This window comes from Tenrec ecaudatus, chromosome 5 (genome assembly GCF_050624435.1).
Source record: "Tenrec ecaudatus isolate mTenEca1 chromosome 5, mTenEca1.hap1, whole genome shotgun sequence".
Lineage (NCBI taxonomy): Eukaryota > Metazoa > Chordata > Mammalia > Afrosoricida > Tenrecidae > Tenrec > Tenrec ecaudatus.
Window position 1 is genome coordinate 78,492,127 of NC_134534.1, and position 17,804 is coordinate 78,509,930.

A 17,804-nucleotide genomic window follows, 5' to 3' on the forward strand; every position below is an offset into this window, starting at 1 on the left:
AAGCTGGGTGAAAAACACCCTTTGGTCATCACAGCATATAGGCTGATCTGAAAGCTAGAGCCCAGAGGAGGTCAGCGGGGGATACTGAAGAAGAAAGGACAAACACCAGAGCTGTGGATGCAACTGGGGAAAAGTACTTTAAAAGGCCCCTGGTAAAACGGAAGAATGCAGACGGGGTGTTGTGGAAGTCAAAGAAACAAAAACATAGCAACGAGGAGGATGCACCTTGTTAAGACTTGAGAGATTTAGCAATTCCCCTGGTGATCACGAAAACCAAGAGCCAGGCTGGTCTGGAGGATCATAAACATGTAGCCCTGACTCCACGCAAACCTAAGAGAACTGTACGTGGTCGAGTGAGTGCCGTTCTGTGACACTCGTCGCGATTAAGTTACAGTGCACTGGTCTGTGCAGTATTGCCCCAAGGATCATACATTCTTCTCACAATCCTTGGACACAGTACACGAAAGACTTAGAAATGGTCCCTCATCGGGGCTCCTTCTAAAAACACCTTCGGGCAGCTACCAGCAGGACAGCAATTCCAAACCATGAACTGCTCTTCACGAAAAGAGTGACTTTTTCCCTGCCCACGAGACTTCAGTCTCGGAAACCCACATGGCAGCACTACCTCTCACCTTTAGGGTCGCTGTGAGTCAGAACTGACTCGATGGCAGTAAGTTCTGAGTTTTAGAAGCCCTAACCATGGCAGGCATCTACGAGAATCATTCATTTCTAAAGGAAACCCTAAGTTTCAGTGGTGTGGAAGCTAATTGAACTCTCTTTCCTTAACTTTCATGATAAAAGCTAAGTTGTCGATCTTGAACTGCCCAGAAAAGCTTCTACGTGCTTAAAATATTTGAACAGTTTTGACATAGAAATTACATATCATACAATTCCATGTATATTGAAGAAAGTTGTGCATTCATCAGGCCAATCAACTTTTGGACATTTTCTTCATTCTTGTACCCACGATAATTAGTTTCTCATTCCCAACCTCCTTTGTCAGAAACCTAAGAAATGATGAATCAAGTTGCTGTGTCCATAGATGAATTTCTTATGAGTTTCAGACAGAGCAAATCATTCAAGTAAAAAGAAAAAAGGTATAGAATTTAAAATACTTTGAGAAAAGAAAACTATATATGTACAGGACAGATTTTTAGATTAAAATACATGGATTGGTGACCTGTACAGACTAGACACGAGTGACTGGACACTATTCCTGCAGGCAGTGAGGGTTGGAGATAGAGCAAAACTTCCAGTAACACCCATTCACTCAGCCAGAATCGGCCTGCCAGCCAGACTAAGACTTGGCGGAAAACAACAAAGAAAGTGTGAAAGTCACAAATATCTGGTAGTCTTCTGTTGCCAATTACTGAGCACCCTCAAAGCAAGAGACACAAACCAAAGTCCAATGACTTGTAAATCCACCACTGTGGGAAAGCAGTTGCTTTCCTCCTACTAAGGCGGCTCTGTCGTGAGTGCAGCACAGCATGTCAGTTCCTTTCACTGGCTACAGGTGTGTTCACAGTAAAGGCCGTTGGCCTAGTGGGATTCCAAATCGGGCGCAGCCCAAGAAGGATGTTGTGCAGCCTGGCTCACAGAGGGGTGGACAGTCACTCCATCAAAAGTGCCTGATGAGGAACATCCTGCAGGTGTATGCTCTCATTGGGGGCCTATAAATTAGTGGCAGGTTGCCACTCCTGATTTGCCCACCACCAGAAGTAAAATCACCTTCTCTAAGACAAACCGGTCCTCTGCTACATCTGGATTTGAATTTCCATGAAGGTTCCCGGAGCGCCTTTGTAGGAGTATCTATCAATCTAGCACGGAACCATGCACGATGACAGGAACTGAATGGTCGCCTGCCCTCCCGAAACATGAGGTGAGGCCTACTCTGAGGGGGTATTTAAGATGTACAAATAAGGGGGCGATGTCTGGGTCAGAAGCATTAGGCAGGAACACCACCTCATTTCTTGGGGAACCAGATTAAAAGATGTCATGACTGGAGAACAGATGCCTGCCTTTGTCTTGCTGTTTATCTAAGTATTTAAAATAATGTATGTTCTCTTTTTAAAAAGTGGGCACTCTGAAAAAAGAAATTTTTTGAAAGTGGGCACTCTGTAAAGAATGAGTGAAATGTTAATAAAGCAAAATTCCCACTGTAATTTCTAAAGAGTATCGAGGAAATATATTTAAGATTCAAATGTCAAATTTACACAATTTTTTAAAATTCCTTCATTTATTTTAAGATTGCGCAATGTACTCACCTTTTCTTTCTCGGTAACATATCGAAGAATAAGTCCCAGAACTTCTGCTGCTGCTGTGTATACCTCTTTATATTTTACAAAAGACATATTATTGACCAAAGCTTCAAAGTATCTACAACAAATACAGGAAAACATATACCTAAAACACTCAATTCTGTTGCTTTACATAAAAACATAACAACTTTCTGTCTCCATGTCATACTACTGACACAAATTGAGAGGGTTATGAACATAAAATATGACTCCGTTACTTTATGGAGGGACATGAACAAGTGGCCAGAGCTCTGACTTGCTGACCAGGTGAGGCCCCTGAGCTGACTGTGCAGGAAAAAGGGAGCTATTTTTACTCTCAAGGTTATGATCGTAGCTTTTCCACTGTAACAAGGGAGTCCTGGTGGTGCTGGTAAGCACTGGGCAGATTATAACCACAGGTCAGTAGTTCAAAGCCTCCAGTTTCTCCACAGGACAAAGATGAGGTGATCTTCTCCAGGAACGATTCACAGCCTTGGAAAGTCTGCAGAGGGTCGCTATGAATCAGAAACGACTCAAGGGAAGAGGTCTATGGGAGGACAACTGAGGTTCTAAGAAGGAGCCAGCACATTCTCGGTGCCAATATGAAGAGTTACATAAGATGTGCTTGGCTGCACATGTGCTGGGCACATTTAACCCTCAGCCCTTACTTACATGATTAGGTGGGGTAGTTACTGAAGAGGAAACCCAAGTGTAAAAGACGTTGAACATCCAAAAGTACAATGCGTCCAGTGGAATCTGGGTTGATCCACTGGTTGTCTAAGCCTCGCATTTTCATGGTAACCAGTTACTGTAAGCAACTACCAAGTCTGCCTGAGGACTGGGTCACAATGTACCGACACTCATTTTGTGCCCGTGTATGTAACAGCTGCATCTGAATTATCGTGTGTGACTCTCTATTAGCAGATCTCTACCCAAATGATCCCTAAACTTGTACGGTGCAGCTAAAATACTTGATCGGGTTCTTCCAGCCACAATCCTGTATGGGACACTAAATGAAGGGATTGCTCAATTTTGCCACTGTCTCATCGGGTTTAAAACGAGCAGAAACGGGGAGTCGAGCTACCCTTAAGAAAGAAGATCTGGGAGTGGAGTGTAATCTTTGGCCCACAACATCACTGCCCACTCAACCTCCTCATTCCAGAAGACAGTGGACCAGAGATGTGGAGAAATGGAAGGCACAGCGGAAACAAAGCCAAGAGTCAAAGCGCAAGACTGAGTGTTGGGCTTCCGGGCCATTCGAACAGAAAGCAGTGTCTTTGGCATGAGGCTCACTTGCAGTCTGGGTTGCCTCCAGATAAGGAAGTGACAGCTGAGGGTCTTGGGCTGAGGCTTAAGGTGGAGCAGCTTCTATCAGCAGCACAAAGAAGCAGGGCAGAGGTCAAGGGGTCACGTGGCTGAGGCCCAAGGCCAGAGAGTGGCTTGCCTGTGGGCACAGTTGAGGACAGGCACTCTAGACCTGAGAACTGCTGTCTTCTGAGCATTTCTTATCCTGAATTGCAACCTGTTACCTTCCCTAATTAGCCCTATCACCATGAATAATCTTTGTAAAATTTGTTGCCATTACCATGAATTATCAAACCCAGCTGAGAAGCAGAGTGCGCTATGGGGAGAAACAACAGACATCTGAACTGGGGGAAAAGGTTGGAGGGCTGAGACAAACCTAGCCTTGGCCTCATAGGAACTGGCCTTGGCACGATCATTTGGGTTCGTTTCTCGCCTTATAGAGCCAGAGGAGGTCAGATGTGGGCCCATGCCTTGCTAACAACCTAATTCTCTAAGTTTAGATCGAAATAGTATCGTATGGCCTTGTCCTTAAAGTTAATAAAATTAAAACTACACTCTAATTTACATACATTTTAACCTAAAAAATTACCAAAGTTTTTATATATGATGAAATAGATCTCTATGTATATATTTATAGGTTTAGTATTAGGTTAGCAGATGGACATTGGGCCTCCACTCAATACTCCCTCAATGCAACAGCACTTTATTCCATTAAACTGGCATTCCATGGTGCTCACCTTCACTTTAGACAAAGTGGGTACATAAGCAAATGTGGTGGAGAAAGCTGATGGTGCCCGGCTACCAAAAGATATAGCATTTTGGGTTTTAAAGGCTTGAAGATAAATAAGCGACCATCTAGCTGAGAAGCAACAAAGTCCACATGGAAGAAGCACACCAGCCTGTGTGATCATGAGGTGTCAAAGGGATCAGGTATCAGGCATCAATGAACAAAAAATCATATCATTGTGAATGAAGGGAGTGCGGAGTGGGAACCCAAAGCCCATCTGTAGGCAACTGGACATCCCCTTACAAAGCCCATCTGTAGGTAACTGGACATCCCCTTACAAAGCCCATCTGTAGGTAACTGGACATCTCCTTACAAAGCCCATCTGTAAGTAACTGGACATCCCCTTACAGAAGGGTTACAGGGAGGACACGAACCAATAAGGGTTCAGTGTAGCAACGATGAAACATACAACTTTCCTCTAGTTCTTTAATGCTTCCTCCCCCCCACTCTCATGATCCCAATTCTACCTTGCAAGTCTGGCTAGACCAGAGGATGTACACTGGCACAGATAGGAACTGGAAACACAGGGAATCAAGGGCAGATGAACCCCTCAGGACCAGTGGTGGGGGTGGTGAAATCAGGAAGGTAGAGAGAAGGTGGGATAGTAAGGGGGAACTGATCACAAGGATTTATATACAATCCCCTCCCTGGAAGACGGACAACAGAAAAGTTGGTGAAGGGAGATGCTGGACAATGTAAGACATGACAGAATAATAATAATTTATAAATTATTAAGGGTTCATGGGGGCAGGCCAGGGAAGGAGGGTAAAAAATGAGGAGCTTATACCAAGGGCTCAGGTAGAAAGAAAATGTATTGAGAATGATGATGGCAGCAAGTGTACAAATGTGCTTGACATAATGGATGTATATATGGATTGTGGTAAGAGTTACACAAGCCCCCAATAAAATAACTTTTTTAATTACCAAAATAACAATTATACCTACCTTGTACTCTCTATACCGCACTGGGGGTCATAAGGAGGCAAGCTGTTAGCCATGACAATTCCTAGTAATTGAATTCCTATAGAATTGTCCTTAGAATTGGGATCTTTACTGGAAAACTTTTCAAATATTAACCTGAAATGTGAGTGCAAAAAAACAAACAAAAACAATTTGCTATAAAAGAAGCAAGAAGACAAATGCTTGTATAAAATATCTAAGGCAAAATTGCAAGGTAAGATACACCTTTCTTTCCTACATAACATCACTCTCTTGGAAGATAAACAAGCGGCCATCTAGCTCAGAAGCAACAAAGCCCACATGGAAGAAGCAAACCAGCTTGTGTGATCATGAGGTGTCGATGGCATCAGGTATCAGGCATCAAAGACCCAGAACAAAAATCATATCATTGTGAATGAGGGGGAGTGCACAGTGGAGACCCAAAACCCAACTATAGGCAATTGGAAACTCCTTACAGAAGGGTCACGGGGAGGAGACAAGCCAGTCAGGATGCAGTATAGCACCAATGAAACATACCACTTTCATCCAGTTCTTTAATGCTTCCTTCCCCCCACTATCATAACCCCAATTCTGCCTTACAAATCCAGCTAGTCCAAAGCATGTACACAGGTGCAGGTAAGAGCTGGAAACAGGGAATGCAGAACAGACAAACCCCTCAGGACCAATATTAAGAGTAGACATACCAGGAGGGTAAGGGGAATGTGTGGGGAAAGCGAGAGAACTGATCACAATGATCTACCTAAAACCCCCTCCCAGGGGAACAAACAACAAAAAGTGGGTGAAAGGAGACATCGATCAGTGTAAGAAATAATAATAGTGGTTTAAGTGTAAGAAAAATAATAATAATTTATAAATTATCAAGGGTTCGTGGGGAGGGGGGAGAAAGGAGAAAAATGAGGAGCTGATACCAAGGGCTCAAGTAGAAAGCAAATTTCTGAGAATGATGATGGCAACAAATGTACAAATGTGCTTGACACAATGGATGGATGGATGGATTGTGATGAGAGTTACACGAGCCCCCAGTAAAATGATTTTTTTTAAAAAAATCACTCTCTTATATAATGGCCCCTTGGTTCATCCACAGTGTTTTCATTTTGTATCACAGACAGTCTGTATTTCTTATATACAAATAATTTGACCACAGTCTCCCTTAGTCAACAGTAAAACCTCTGGAAAGGGTTAGCTTGGTTCAGTCTATGCTAAAAGGATTTTAAAAGGCCCGGAGACCTACCCCCTGCGGAGGCCGCGACAGGACCACTGCCTGCATGGTGGGAGCTGACAGCAGAGCCATGGCTGTCATCCTGCCCAGGCAAGCTATCAGTATCAGACGTAGGAAGTTGGGGTTTTATTAGTAGTAAACCCTAGAAGTGGATTGTATTTCAAGTTACATGCATATCCATACTTCATATAATTAACTTTCATTATAATATTATCAAAGGTCCCATTTCAACTTAAATCTCCAAGCAACGCTGTATAAACTAATAGATGTATACCTGTAAGGGATGGATAGGCAGTCCTTCCAGCATTCAACAAGGGTTTTTATAATTTCCAGGTTGTGTCTAAATACAGCTCTTTTTTGATGGAAGACATGTTTCATGAGAAAATGAAGCAATCGATTTGCTAACACTTCATCTTTAGGGACCCCCTGAGAAAGATAACAAATTCTACATTAATATTTGCCCTCTAATTGGAAATAGCATTCTTAAGTTCATTAAAGTCTATTTATAAGAGAAATCAAACATTCTCTATCATTTTTTCCCAATGGTTCCTAAAATTAATCTAAGCTCTCAATCGTTTCATGTTATTAAGCACCCTACAAATGATTTCATTACATTGTAAGAGAGAACTCGAAATTTGGTTGACGATTAAATGCGGTTGACACACTCAGGAACAAACAAACAAAGAACGCTTTGAGCATATTAAGTTTCAGTAGGAATTGTTCCCCAGGGATGCCTGACAGGAAAATTTCGGTACACATGATTATTTCTAGTGGCTTGAAGTGAATGGGCAAATGTTCCCACACCGCCAGGGTGAGTGAACCATGTGCTTGTGCCATGCTACACATAAATCACACATTGGGCAATCTCTTCTTTAGCCAACTCCCCTCTCAACGTCATCCTCTGGAAGGAAACAGGCTGGCAAAACACATGCCCAATACTCGTGGCCTTCAGTCACAGAAGCAGTTCTACTACGCTTCACATTCAGGGTCTATTGTGGTTGCTGTTGGCTGTGATTAATTTAGGCTCATGATTCACAGCAAGTCTCTGCATAATGGACTGAAAGACTACCCAGCCCGGCCCATCTCGATGATGGCACAGCAATCAGGCAGTGGGGACTTCTAGGGTTTTGTTGGCTGATTTTTCAGAAGCAGATCACCAGGACGGTTTCCCTCATCTGTGTTAGCCTGGAAGCTCTGCAAGAACCTGCTAAATGTCATGGCGGCGACAAATATTTATTTTTGCACATTTAATAAAGCAGTCATCTAGTCTCCATGATCCAGCAAAGTAAAAACAAGTAAAAACCAAAACAAATAGACCAAAACTACCTAACACCTTCATTTTTTTTTTAAGAAGTGAGCCTAATTATAAAAAGTTAACAAACCAAACCAAAGCAGGAGCCATCGGTGCAGGTGCACGACAGCAGTGGGATGGTAAAGACGCTGCCTCGGGATCATTAACTCGGGACGTCAACCACGGAAACCACGACATGAACTCCTGAGAGGGAAAGCTTACACTAACTGCGGTGTCAGATTAGAAAGACTATTTTAGAACGAAAGCAAATACTTTCTGATACCAAAAGCATCAACCTGATTATTCTGTAAGTGCCATGCAGATGTAAAACATAAAGATTGAGCTATTCCGTCTTCACATGGTCATAAAACCCATTGGTTTAGATTCATCGATCTACATATATGAAATATATCAATTCTTACTACAGGAGTAGCTATACCCGTCCAGGACAGAACAGTGACCACGATCTCAACCACCATGTAGTGAATTCCTTCTCCTCCGTTGTTTTCAGAAACAACCAACTGCATCAAGGGGCTTAGCCAGTGCTTTGCATAAGGCCGAAAGACCTACAACAGAATTTCAAAGTCAAATATCAAAGAATGGTCTTGAAGTACCAAAACATGAATTCAGAAACTCAGAAATACATCCTCTATCAGCTAAACTTCTACATCATGACTTATGTAGATTTAAAACAAATATATATTTCAACAACTACCATGTTTGATAAGATTGAATTATCTATTGCCTTCTTTCTTCATAGGCCTCTGAAACCACAAGTGAATGAAAATAGATTTGCTCTTGATCTATTCTTTGCTCAAAACCTTTCTAATAACGCTTGTAGAAATCAAACAGAAGTATTCTGTATCGACCTTTCTGTTCCATCTGAGCAATGATCATCTCTGGAAAATTCTGTTATTTTAGAGGAAAGCATAAGGCATATACAATGAAAGGCAGCACATGTAGTTAATACACCTTAATTTCTCTATGTATCACAGAAGCTATTTTTCTATAGATTTCATATATCTGAGACCTCTGAAATCTACATGAAATACATATAGAGGCTAAATTCATCTCCAGGCTCAATTTTGTCTTCAGTGCTACCTAGAAGGATCTAACACACGCGAGGGACTCCCTTCTACTTTGTGGACAATCCTCTGTATGGTCCTGACTTGTGATAGGAGACCACATGATGAGGCCTGCCTATCTCAAAGGCCCAATGGAGCTGCTCACATTTGCCTCCAATCCCATTCATATCACAATTAGCTCAAGAATACTCCCGAAAACTGGCCCTGTCTCCCACCAGTGGAGTGCATACCAAGTTGATGCAGAAACTCCATAAAAGAGACATTTATTGTCCAAGGAGAATTCACAGATATTTTCACCAACTTTTCTGCTATTGTAAACAAAGAAAGCTGGTATCATCTGTCCCCAACACATTTCTTTTTTTTTTTTTTCACAAGAGAAAAGCTTGTAGTTAGTTCAGGGATCGTTTGCTGGCCCTTAGGAGCGTTTTCCAGTCCAGTCTATTGGGGCACCACGCCCTGGCCCCAAAGCCCACTTTCAGCATTCCCTGGGGACCTTGCCACTCCATTCCCTTACCCAACACATTTCTTTATACAACATCATTTCTAACTTCGGAGAAGTTAAATTTATATATGGTTGAAAAGAAAATATGAGAAATATGCACAAGTAAATAAATGCAGCAGGCTGCTTGATACACAGAGCAAGGATTACAGGCTCAATCCCTGTACATCTTCCTTTACTTGTTATTTTTTTTCAGAATACACATAATTGCAAAGACTTTTAAAAATAATGAATTACTCACTTCTTCTGTATTTATAACCAGTTTGGCTAAGAAGAGGCGGATATTTAATGGTACTGATGGATTTGCTAGTTTGTCATGAAGAAACTTCATCCATGCAGGAAGAGTGCTGGGCACTGAACCCTGAAACAAAACATGAAAACTTACCTTAAAAATTGGAATTAAAAATGTTTTCCTAATTGGAATTTATGAAACAAAAACAGCATATTAAGCTGAGTGTAAAACAAAACTGCTATTTTATATCGAATTTGGTTGTCTTCAAGCTCACAAGCGTCTTTTAATAGGAAGGCAGAAAGGAAGGTAAGATGACCTCGCAGGGACAGTACCTCCTCCACCCTCACAGTGATCTGGCTTCTCTGCATGTGTTTGACCAGGGCTGTCATGGGGGCCATGCATTCATGCTGGTTCAGCTCATCCATCTCCAGCTCCATGAACTCCCCTCGCTCCACTGGCTCCTGATGGTCCTACCATGAGAGGAGAATGCAGAGGTGAAATATACAGCTTACATTTTAGTGTACATGGAAAAGAGGCTCTTGAACAGTTACGTTTACAAAAGCAGAAAGCCCCATTTTTCTCCCTGCATGTATATACATGTGTATATAAATGTGTACGTATTTCTTGCCTCTGTCTTCTAGATCTGGGAGCTTCATCCCACCACTCGCACCCAAAGGAACAGAGCTTGTTAGAGAAAGGACCAATTCCAAAGCCAAGACAGAGTAGGGAGGAGATTACCCTCAAGGAAGGTCCCAGAGAATGATGGAGGCATTTCAGAGGATTCAGGAATAATACTCTTTGAAAGTAAAAATGCTTAACAATGCAAGAGCATAAGGGAAATTCCACAATGTAATACAGGACATCTAAGGCAAAGCCTACAGCTATTAACATGTTCAATGGAAAGAGATATAAAATGTTCCCATTAAAATCAGAAAACAACACAAGGAGACCCATTTTTGCCACTATTATTCAACATTAGAAGCTCTAGTCAGAGAAACCAGGCTAAGAATAATCATCATCATTCTCCAAATCAAGAAATAGAATGTCATAGTTGACATCATTCGATGGATAGAATCCTCTAAAAATTCCAGAAGAGCAGTATTAGAAAAAAAATGATGAATTCATCTAAGTGGCAAAGTACAAGGTCAATTCACAAAATTCCATAGAATTTCTAAACAGCAATATGGAAGAGCAAAAGGAAATTAAAGAAATATTACCATTAACGACAGCATCTAAACATCTAAGAATTTAAACAGAAGGGTAAAGTCCTATAGACAGAAAACTCTCAGGGTGTGAGGTAGTATCGATGAAGAACACAGCTTTCCCCCAGATCCTGGATGCTTCCTCCCCCCAACTACCATGATCCGAATTCTACCTTGCAGGGCTGGATAGGACAGAGGCTGTACACTGGTGCATATGAGGGTTGGAGGTACAGGGAATCCAGGGTGGATGATACCTTCAGGACCAAGGGTGTGAGGGACGATGCTGGGAGAGTGGAGGGTGAGTGGGTTGGAAAGGGGGAACTGATTACAAGGATCCACATGTGACCTCTTCCCTGGGAGAGGGACAGCAGAGAAGGGGGGAAGGGAGACTCCAGATAGGGCAAGATATGACAAAATAACGATGTATAAATTACCAAGGGCATATGGGGGAGGGGGGAATGGGGAGGGAGGGGGGAAAAAAAGAGGACCTGATGCAAGGGGCTTAAGTGGAGAGCAAATGCCTTGAGAATGATTGGGGCAGGGAATGTATGGATGTGCTTTATACAATTGATGTATGTATATGTATGGATTGTGGTAAGAGTTATATGAGTCCCTAATAAAATGTAAAAGAAGAAAAGAGAAAAAAATGATTAGGGCAAAGACTGTACAGATGTGCTTTATACAATTGATGTATGTATATGTATGAACTGTGAAAAGAATTGTATGAGCCCCAATAAATTGTTAAAAAAAAAAACACTGAATGAAAGAAAAACGGACAAACTATTGGAATAAACCCATAACAAGAGAAGTGCTTGAATCAATAATGAAGAAACTCCCAACACTGGGGAATTCTACATAGAGACGAACTGACATCAGTCTTACTTAAACTAGTCTTATTTAAACTCCAAAAGACACAGAGGGAAGAAACATGCACAAATTCATTATGAAGCAAACAACACCCAGATTCCAAAGAAATACAAACGCACCACAAGAAAAGAAAACCACAATCAATGGAATTTTCCCATGAACTTATTGAAGCCCCCATATATCTCTTATGACTATAAACTAATAAAATCTCAGCAAAATACAGTGACCAGAATCCACAGCACATTAAAAGAATTACACATAGAGGAGCCAAGCAGGCTTAACTCCAGCAGTACCAGAACAGATTAATATTAGAAAAATCAATCGATGTAACACGCCACATCAACATAACAAAGGGAAAGAGCCGCATACTCATGTACAATGAATACAGAAAAAGCATTTGATGAAATCCAGTCTTTCTTGATGAAAACCATCCAGAAGACTGCAATAGAAGGGAAGTTTCTCAATAAGACAAAGAACATAAATGAAGAGCCAGCAGCCAACATTACATTTAATGGAGAAAAATTAAGAGCTTTTCCCTTGAAATTGAAAACAACTCAAAGATGCCTATACTCAAAAAAGTAATTGCAAGAAGGCTGGCTAATGAGAATCTGCCCCTCCGAGAGACCCTTCCTTCCTACTGCGATGAAATCAAGTTTCTATGTCTACAGGGACTGTCGAAGCTGAGATCTTGGCCTAACCTCCCAGTGTACACTATTCTACGAGGCTCATGTAGCACGGCTGTAACTCTCTTTTAAACAGATGTCAGCAATGTGGAATATTCTTTAATTTGTGAAAGATAATCACCCATCTCCGAAAATGACCAGTGGTAGGTTTGGGGTCTTGGGAACTGTAAGAGTAACTCTGAACTCCAGTTGAGAAATCAAATTGGCTCATTTCCTCACTCAGGCTACTAGCTGCCAAATACGACAAGGAAGAGATATAATGAGGACCATCTGAAATATAAAGAAAAGCAGTTTATTCAGACATGAACAATATACATCTACAGGCTCAAATGACATTTAAACTAATGACTACATTTAACATCAATTCTACGATCCTTCACCCAATATTCAGACTAACAAGGTATAAAGGAAAGAGGAAGAAGACCTCTCATTGCTTTTGCCATCAGTAAATGATCATTCTCTACTGTCAAAGACAGGGACATTAAGCTAAACTGAATCCAAGTTTTGAATTTTACATAATTAACAAAGTCTCTCTGCATCTGAATTTCTGATTGGATATAATATGATGCCCATAAATGCTAACATGCACGTGTGAAATACGACTGGAAATAGTCCATCCAGGAGCTCTAAGGTCCAAATTTTATCCTCTAATTAAGAAATCGTGATAAAAATCAAAAGAAAAATTAGGCAAAATATTGAAACAAGGAATATAGGGTGGTCTGAGGGTCTGACATTAAGTAAATGTCATGAGTCTTGCTAACATCTGGGGCCAAGATTATTCTAGACAGAGCACAAAAGCTCTGGGGCCAGGAGGAATGAACAGGGAGGAGAGTTTAAAAAAAGACAACCCCTCCCCCCCAAAAAGAGAGGCAGTTTGTAGGTAAGAAGGACATAGCAGCTTTGTGCTTGGGGAAGTAAAAACTTTAACAAGACTTCTATTTTGACCTCAATTTCTGAATGTATCTAAACACTATATAAATGCAATCCTTATGCAAAGTAATCTTTCTCAAGAATGGCTTGCAGGTTTTTATTTTATTTATTTATTTTTAATTATTTTTTTTCACCAATTTATTAGGGGCTCATACAACTCTTATCATAGCTCATACACATACATACATCAATTGTATAAAGCACATCTGTACAGTCTGCCCTAATCATTTTTTTTCTCCTCTTTTCTTTTTTTACATTTTATTAGGGACTCATACAACTCTTATCACAATCCATACATATACATACATCAATTGTATAAAGCACATCCATACATTCCCTGCCCCAATCATTCTCAAAGCATTTGTTCTCCACTTAAGCCTTTTACATCAGGTCCTCTTTTTGTTTTTTTTCCCCCTCCCTCCCCTCTCCCCCCTCCCTCATGTGCCCTTGATAATTTATAGATTGTTATTTTGTCATATCTTGCCCTATCCGGAGTCTCCCTTCCCCCCACTTCTCTGCCGTCCCTCTCCCAGGGAGGAGGTCACATGTGGATCCTTGTAATCAGTTCCCCCTTTCCAACCCACTCACCCTCCACTCTCCCAGCATTGCCCCTCACACCCTTGGTCCTGAAGGTATCATCCACCCTGGATTCCCTGTGCCTCCAGCCCTCATATGTACCAGTGTACAGCCTCTGCCCTATCCAGCCCTGGCTTGCAGGTTTTTAATAGTGTAACACATCCAAGCCCTTCTGCCCATTTTCATTTTCCCATTTGAGATCGTCCAGTGCAATTTTTAGCTAATTATGTTTGTTGAAAGATATGATTCTATTTGCCACTTAGAAATGAAGTCTCATCCGAGCTCAAGCTCAATGTTTTATTTAACATGCTGTCTTTTTACATAAAAAATACCAACCCTTCTCATCATTTCTAAATGCTGTACCTGCATCCCCACTTGCTGCTTGTCTGGCCTCTTTCCTAATTTCAATGTACTTCTTCTTCCTTTCCATAGGGACCTATTAGATAAAACATACACACAATTGAAAAGATTTTAGCATCTTAATATCATAGTCACGTTTTCGTTCAGTTTGGGTAACAATCTGGCAAAAGGAGAGTAATTCTTAAACAAAACTTTTATCAAATTTAAAAGCTTTCAGAAATATCCGCAAAAAAGGGCAGGTTGGGTGGTCCTCACAGGACATGTTCCTACCCACGGATCAGTGTTGTTATATATATATATATTTTTTTTTTTTTAGCTATTTGAAATATGTTTGGGAGGCAGGGGACAAAAAAACTCTACTCTGATTTCAAACAAAATTAAAGGCAAAAGCACTCACTTGCTTGAACTCATGGGCCACTAAAGTGTGGTCTGAGGCAGTAGCCGTGAGTCAATGTAAGGAGAGGAGAGACGGGCTCCAGCTTGGTCAAGCCATGGGCAAGCTTCCTCCTATACCCAACAGACCGTGCCTTCACCAGCCTCAGAGGCTGGCACATCACATTTGTCAGGGTCTGCCTGAGCCACTCCTCTACCATGCCATTCACTCTGCTCAGGACACTCTGTTACTGCGGAGCTGCCGCCAGGGCCACGGTCCAGGGGTTCTGTACCAGAAAAGGGCCCAGCTTCTTTCCCAAGAAGGATTTAATCAGACCCAGCTTGGAGGACATGCCCTAATGGCTCCTTTTGTTAGGCATCCTGGTGGTCAATCCTAAGTCTGTAATTCGAAGCCCCTGGTTGTTCTTTGAGAGAAAGAAAAGGTTTTCTGTTCCTTTAAAAATCTATAGTATTAGAAACTATGAGTCAGAATTGACCTGACAGCAAACTGTACGTTTGTTTGCTTTGTCGCTGTTGTTCTTTCGGTTGAGATTTATTTTCTTATGAAACTAAGTAGTGGAAAACTCCTAACAAATTGGTTGTAGGTGTCTGATAGTTAACTTCAGGGGCAACTAATGAAACTGTCGAGTTTTTGTGTTTTTCTTTAATCATTTTATTGGGGGCACATACAACTCTTATCACAATCCATATATACATCAATTGTGTCAAGCACAATTTGTGAATTGGTTGCCCTCATCATTCTCAAAACATTAGCTCTCCACCTAAGCCCTTGACATCAGCTCCTCATTTTCCCCTCCCTCCTAGCTCCCCACTCCCTCATGAACCCTTGATAATTTATAAATTATTATTATTTTGTCATGTCTTGCCCTGTCCGACGTCTCCCTTCACCCACTTCTCTGCTGTCCACCCCTCAGGGAGAATGTTATATGTAGATCCGAAACTGTCGAGTTTGATAGTTCAAAACAGACTTAAATATTGATGATTTAACATGTGCATCATGACCAGATGTCCCGCTTTTGGCATGACAGTCCTGATTTTTTAACAATTTGTCCCGCGGCGTTTTAAAAAAGTCCCAATTTTTGGAAAGAATGCACGACAAGCTAGGTATATGGTTTTCGGCTGCCATGTGGCTATTTCGCCAGGATATAAGTTTTATCAATGGTGTCCCGCTTCACCAATATTAAAATCTGGTCACCTTATCACACCTCCCTCTATAGCAGTGGTTCTCAAGCTATGTGTCATAACCCCTTTGGGGGTTGAACGAATTGTATTAGGAACTGAGACACTGCTCCTCTGTCTCCAGGCGGGTCCGCCCACATGCAGATACACCCACATACGAGTACCTGGCGTGAAGACTGTTACCCATGCTACACCATGCTTCAAGACAAAATTTCATTTAGTTGTAATTAGAAATAAATATTTCAAAATACATAATTCCATCGTTTTTATGATTAATCACTATGCTTTAATTATGTTCAATTTGTAACCATGAAAATACATCCTGCCTATCAAATATTTACATTGCGATTCACAACAGCAAAATAACAGTTTTAGAGTAGCAACGAAAATAATGTTATGGTTGGGGTCATCACACCATGAGGAACTGTATGGAAAGGTGGCGGCACTAGGCAGGTTGAGGTCACCACTGCTCTACGGTGACTTGTGGATCCCTGGCAGCATAGTGGTTACATGTGGGGCTGCTAACTGCAAGGTCATCAGTTCAAACCCATCTTCCGCTCCACGGAAGACAGATGGGTCTTTGGACCCCTGCAGAGTTCCATTTTCAGAAACTCATAGGGGCAGATCTAGCCTGTGGTCCTCTGGGGTCCCTATGAGTCAGCACTGCTTGGTGAGTGCTTGCAGAGTTTATACTTTTGTTTCTCCAACGACTTAATCGATTTTCTTACTTAAGGTGCCACACTAAGGTTTTTTACTTACCTCGATTTCTACAGGAAATGCATAGCAGCGATTTACATCTATCAGATTTTCAAAAATAAGCAAGTTCTGTAAAGCAAAGAATCAGGGAATTATCAGAATGGTAGGCTATCCTTATTACTGATGTTACTATAGAATACTACTTAGTAATTCACAGGGAAGCACTACAGCCTTACATTATATATAGTTACACAATGATAAGTATTATTTTAGGTGTGTGTATCCAAGCAAATGCTGCTAAGCTAAAGGCCGGAGGCTCGATACCAGCCACTCTGTAGGATAGAAGTCCTGATGATGTGCCCCAGGCTAGACAGCACTAGGGCCTTGCTGCTCTCTCACGTCATCACTGTGACTCAGAACTGACTTGCTGGACTATCGATATATTGTAAGCACATATTACTACATATTATAACAGAACGCCAGTTGGTGTGATGGAACTTCTCAAATCCCACAGGAGAAGCCTACCTTTTCTGGTTTCTCGCTGAACAGAAAACCTTGGTAGAATTTTAATTCGCTGAAGACACAGCGGATAAGAGACATGGCACAATTGTAGGCGGCACAATGATAAAGTCTTCTCCTCTCCAGCAACTGATTCTCCCCTGCCATGTTCTCCGTAAAGGCATCATAGCACAATCTGCAGAGCAGATTCAGGATAAAAATTAATTAATGAAACGTGGAGCCCGCCGCTCAAACCCGGCACGCCGACCAGAGAATCTCAACCAGTTCACATTCCCTGCGGGCCATCAGGACTGTGCTGCACACGGAATGATGGGCACTGGTGAGTCCTCACTGCCTCTTGGTGCAAAGGCCCCGACTGACCACGGGCCTTTCCGCACAGAGGCGGAGTGCAGATAGACGTATGGACGCACAGCGGCCTGGTCTAAGGAGCCAAGACGAAGAAGATTTCAGGAGAAAATATCGGAGCTGAGTCATAGATCACAAGCCGGCCAAAGCAAGCCTGGTATTAGGATATTATAAGCAGAGAGAAGCACGATGCAATCACGAAGTGGAAGTGGTGCTGCGGGACTCCGGCCAGGGCATGGGTGCTGACGGGGTCAGCATGCAGCGTACCCTGCACCCTACATGGCACGCAATAAGGGAAAGCACGGTGTGTTCCTAGAGGAGCCTCCCTGGAAGACAGGGGTCATTACTCTACAGCCTACTGAACAGAACACTTTGAAAACCTGAACTAGAACATAACCAA

The 17,804-nt window shown here is 41.8% G+C and overlaps 1 protein-coding gene across 1 annotated transcript in view; it reads right to left on the minus strand.

Moving 5' to 3' along the window:
* The window catches only part of PRKDC (protein kinase, DNA-activated, catalytic subunit), a 208,396-nt gene that overhangs the window by 97,744 nt on the left and 92,848 nt on the right, over positions 1-17,804 (minus strand). Inside the window, exons 43-52 of the mRNA XM_075549648.1 lie at positions 17,066-17,234; positions 16,604-16,669; positions 14,276-14,348; positions 12,528-12,676; positions 9,987-10,124; positions 9,664-9,783; positions 8,261-8,404; positions 6,822-6,973; positions 5,314-5,445; positions 2,265-2,376 (exon numbers count right to left, since the gene is read on the minus strand). Of these exons, the coding sequence (XP_075405763.1) occupies positions 2,265-2,376; positions 5,314-5,445; positions 6,822-6,973; positions 8,261-8,404; positions 9,664-9,783; positions 9,987-10,124; positions 12,528-12,676; positions 14,276-14,348; positions 16,604-16,669; positions 17,066-17,234 (1,255 nt within the window). The remainder of the gene's footprint in view (positions 1-2,264; positions 2,377-5,313; positions 5,446-6,821; positions 6,974-8,260; positions 8,405-9,663; positions 9,784-9,986; positions 10,125-12,527; positions 12,677-14,275; positions 14,349-16,603; positions 16,670-17,065; positions 17,235-17,804) is intronic.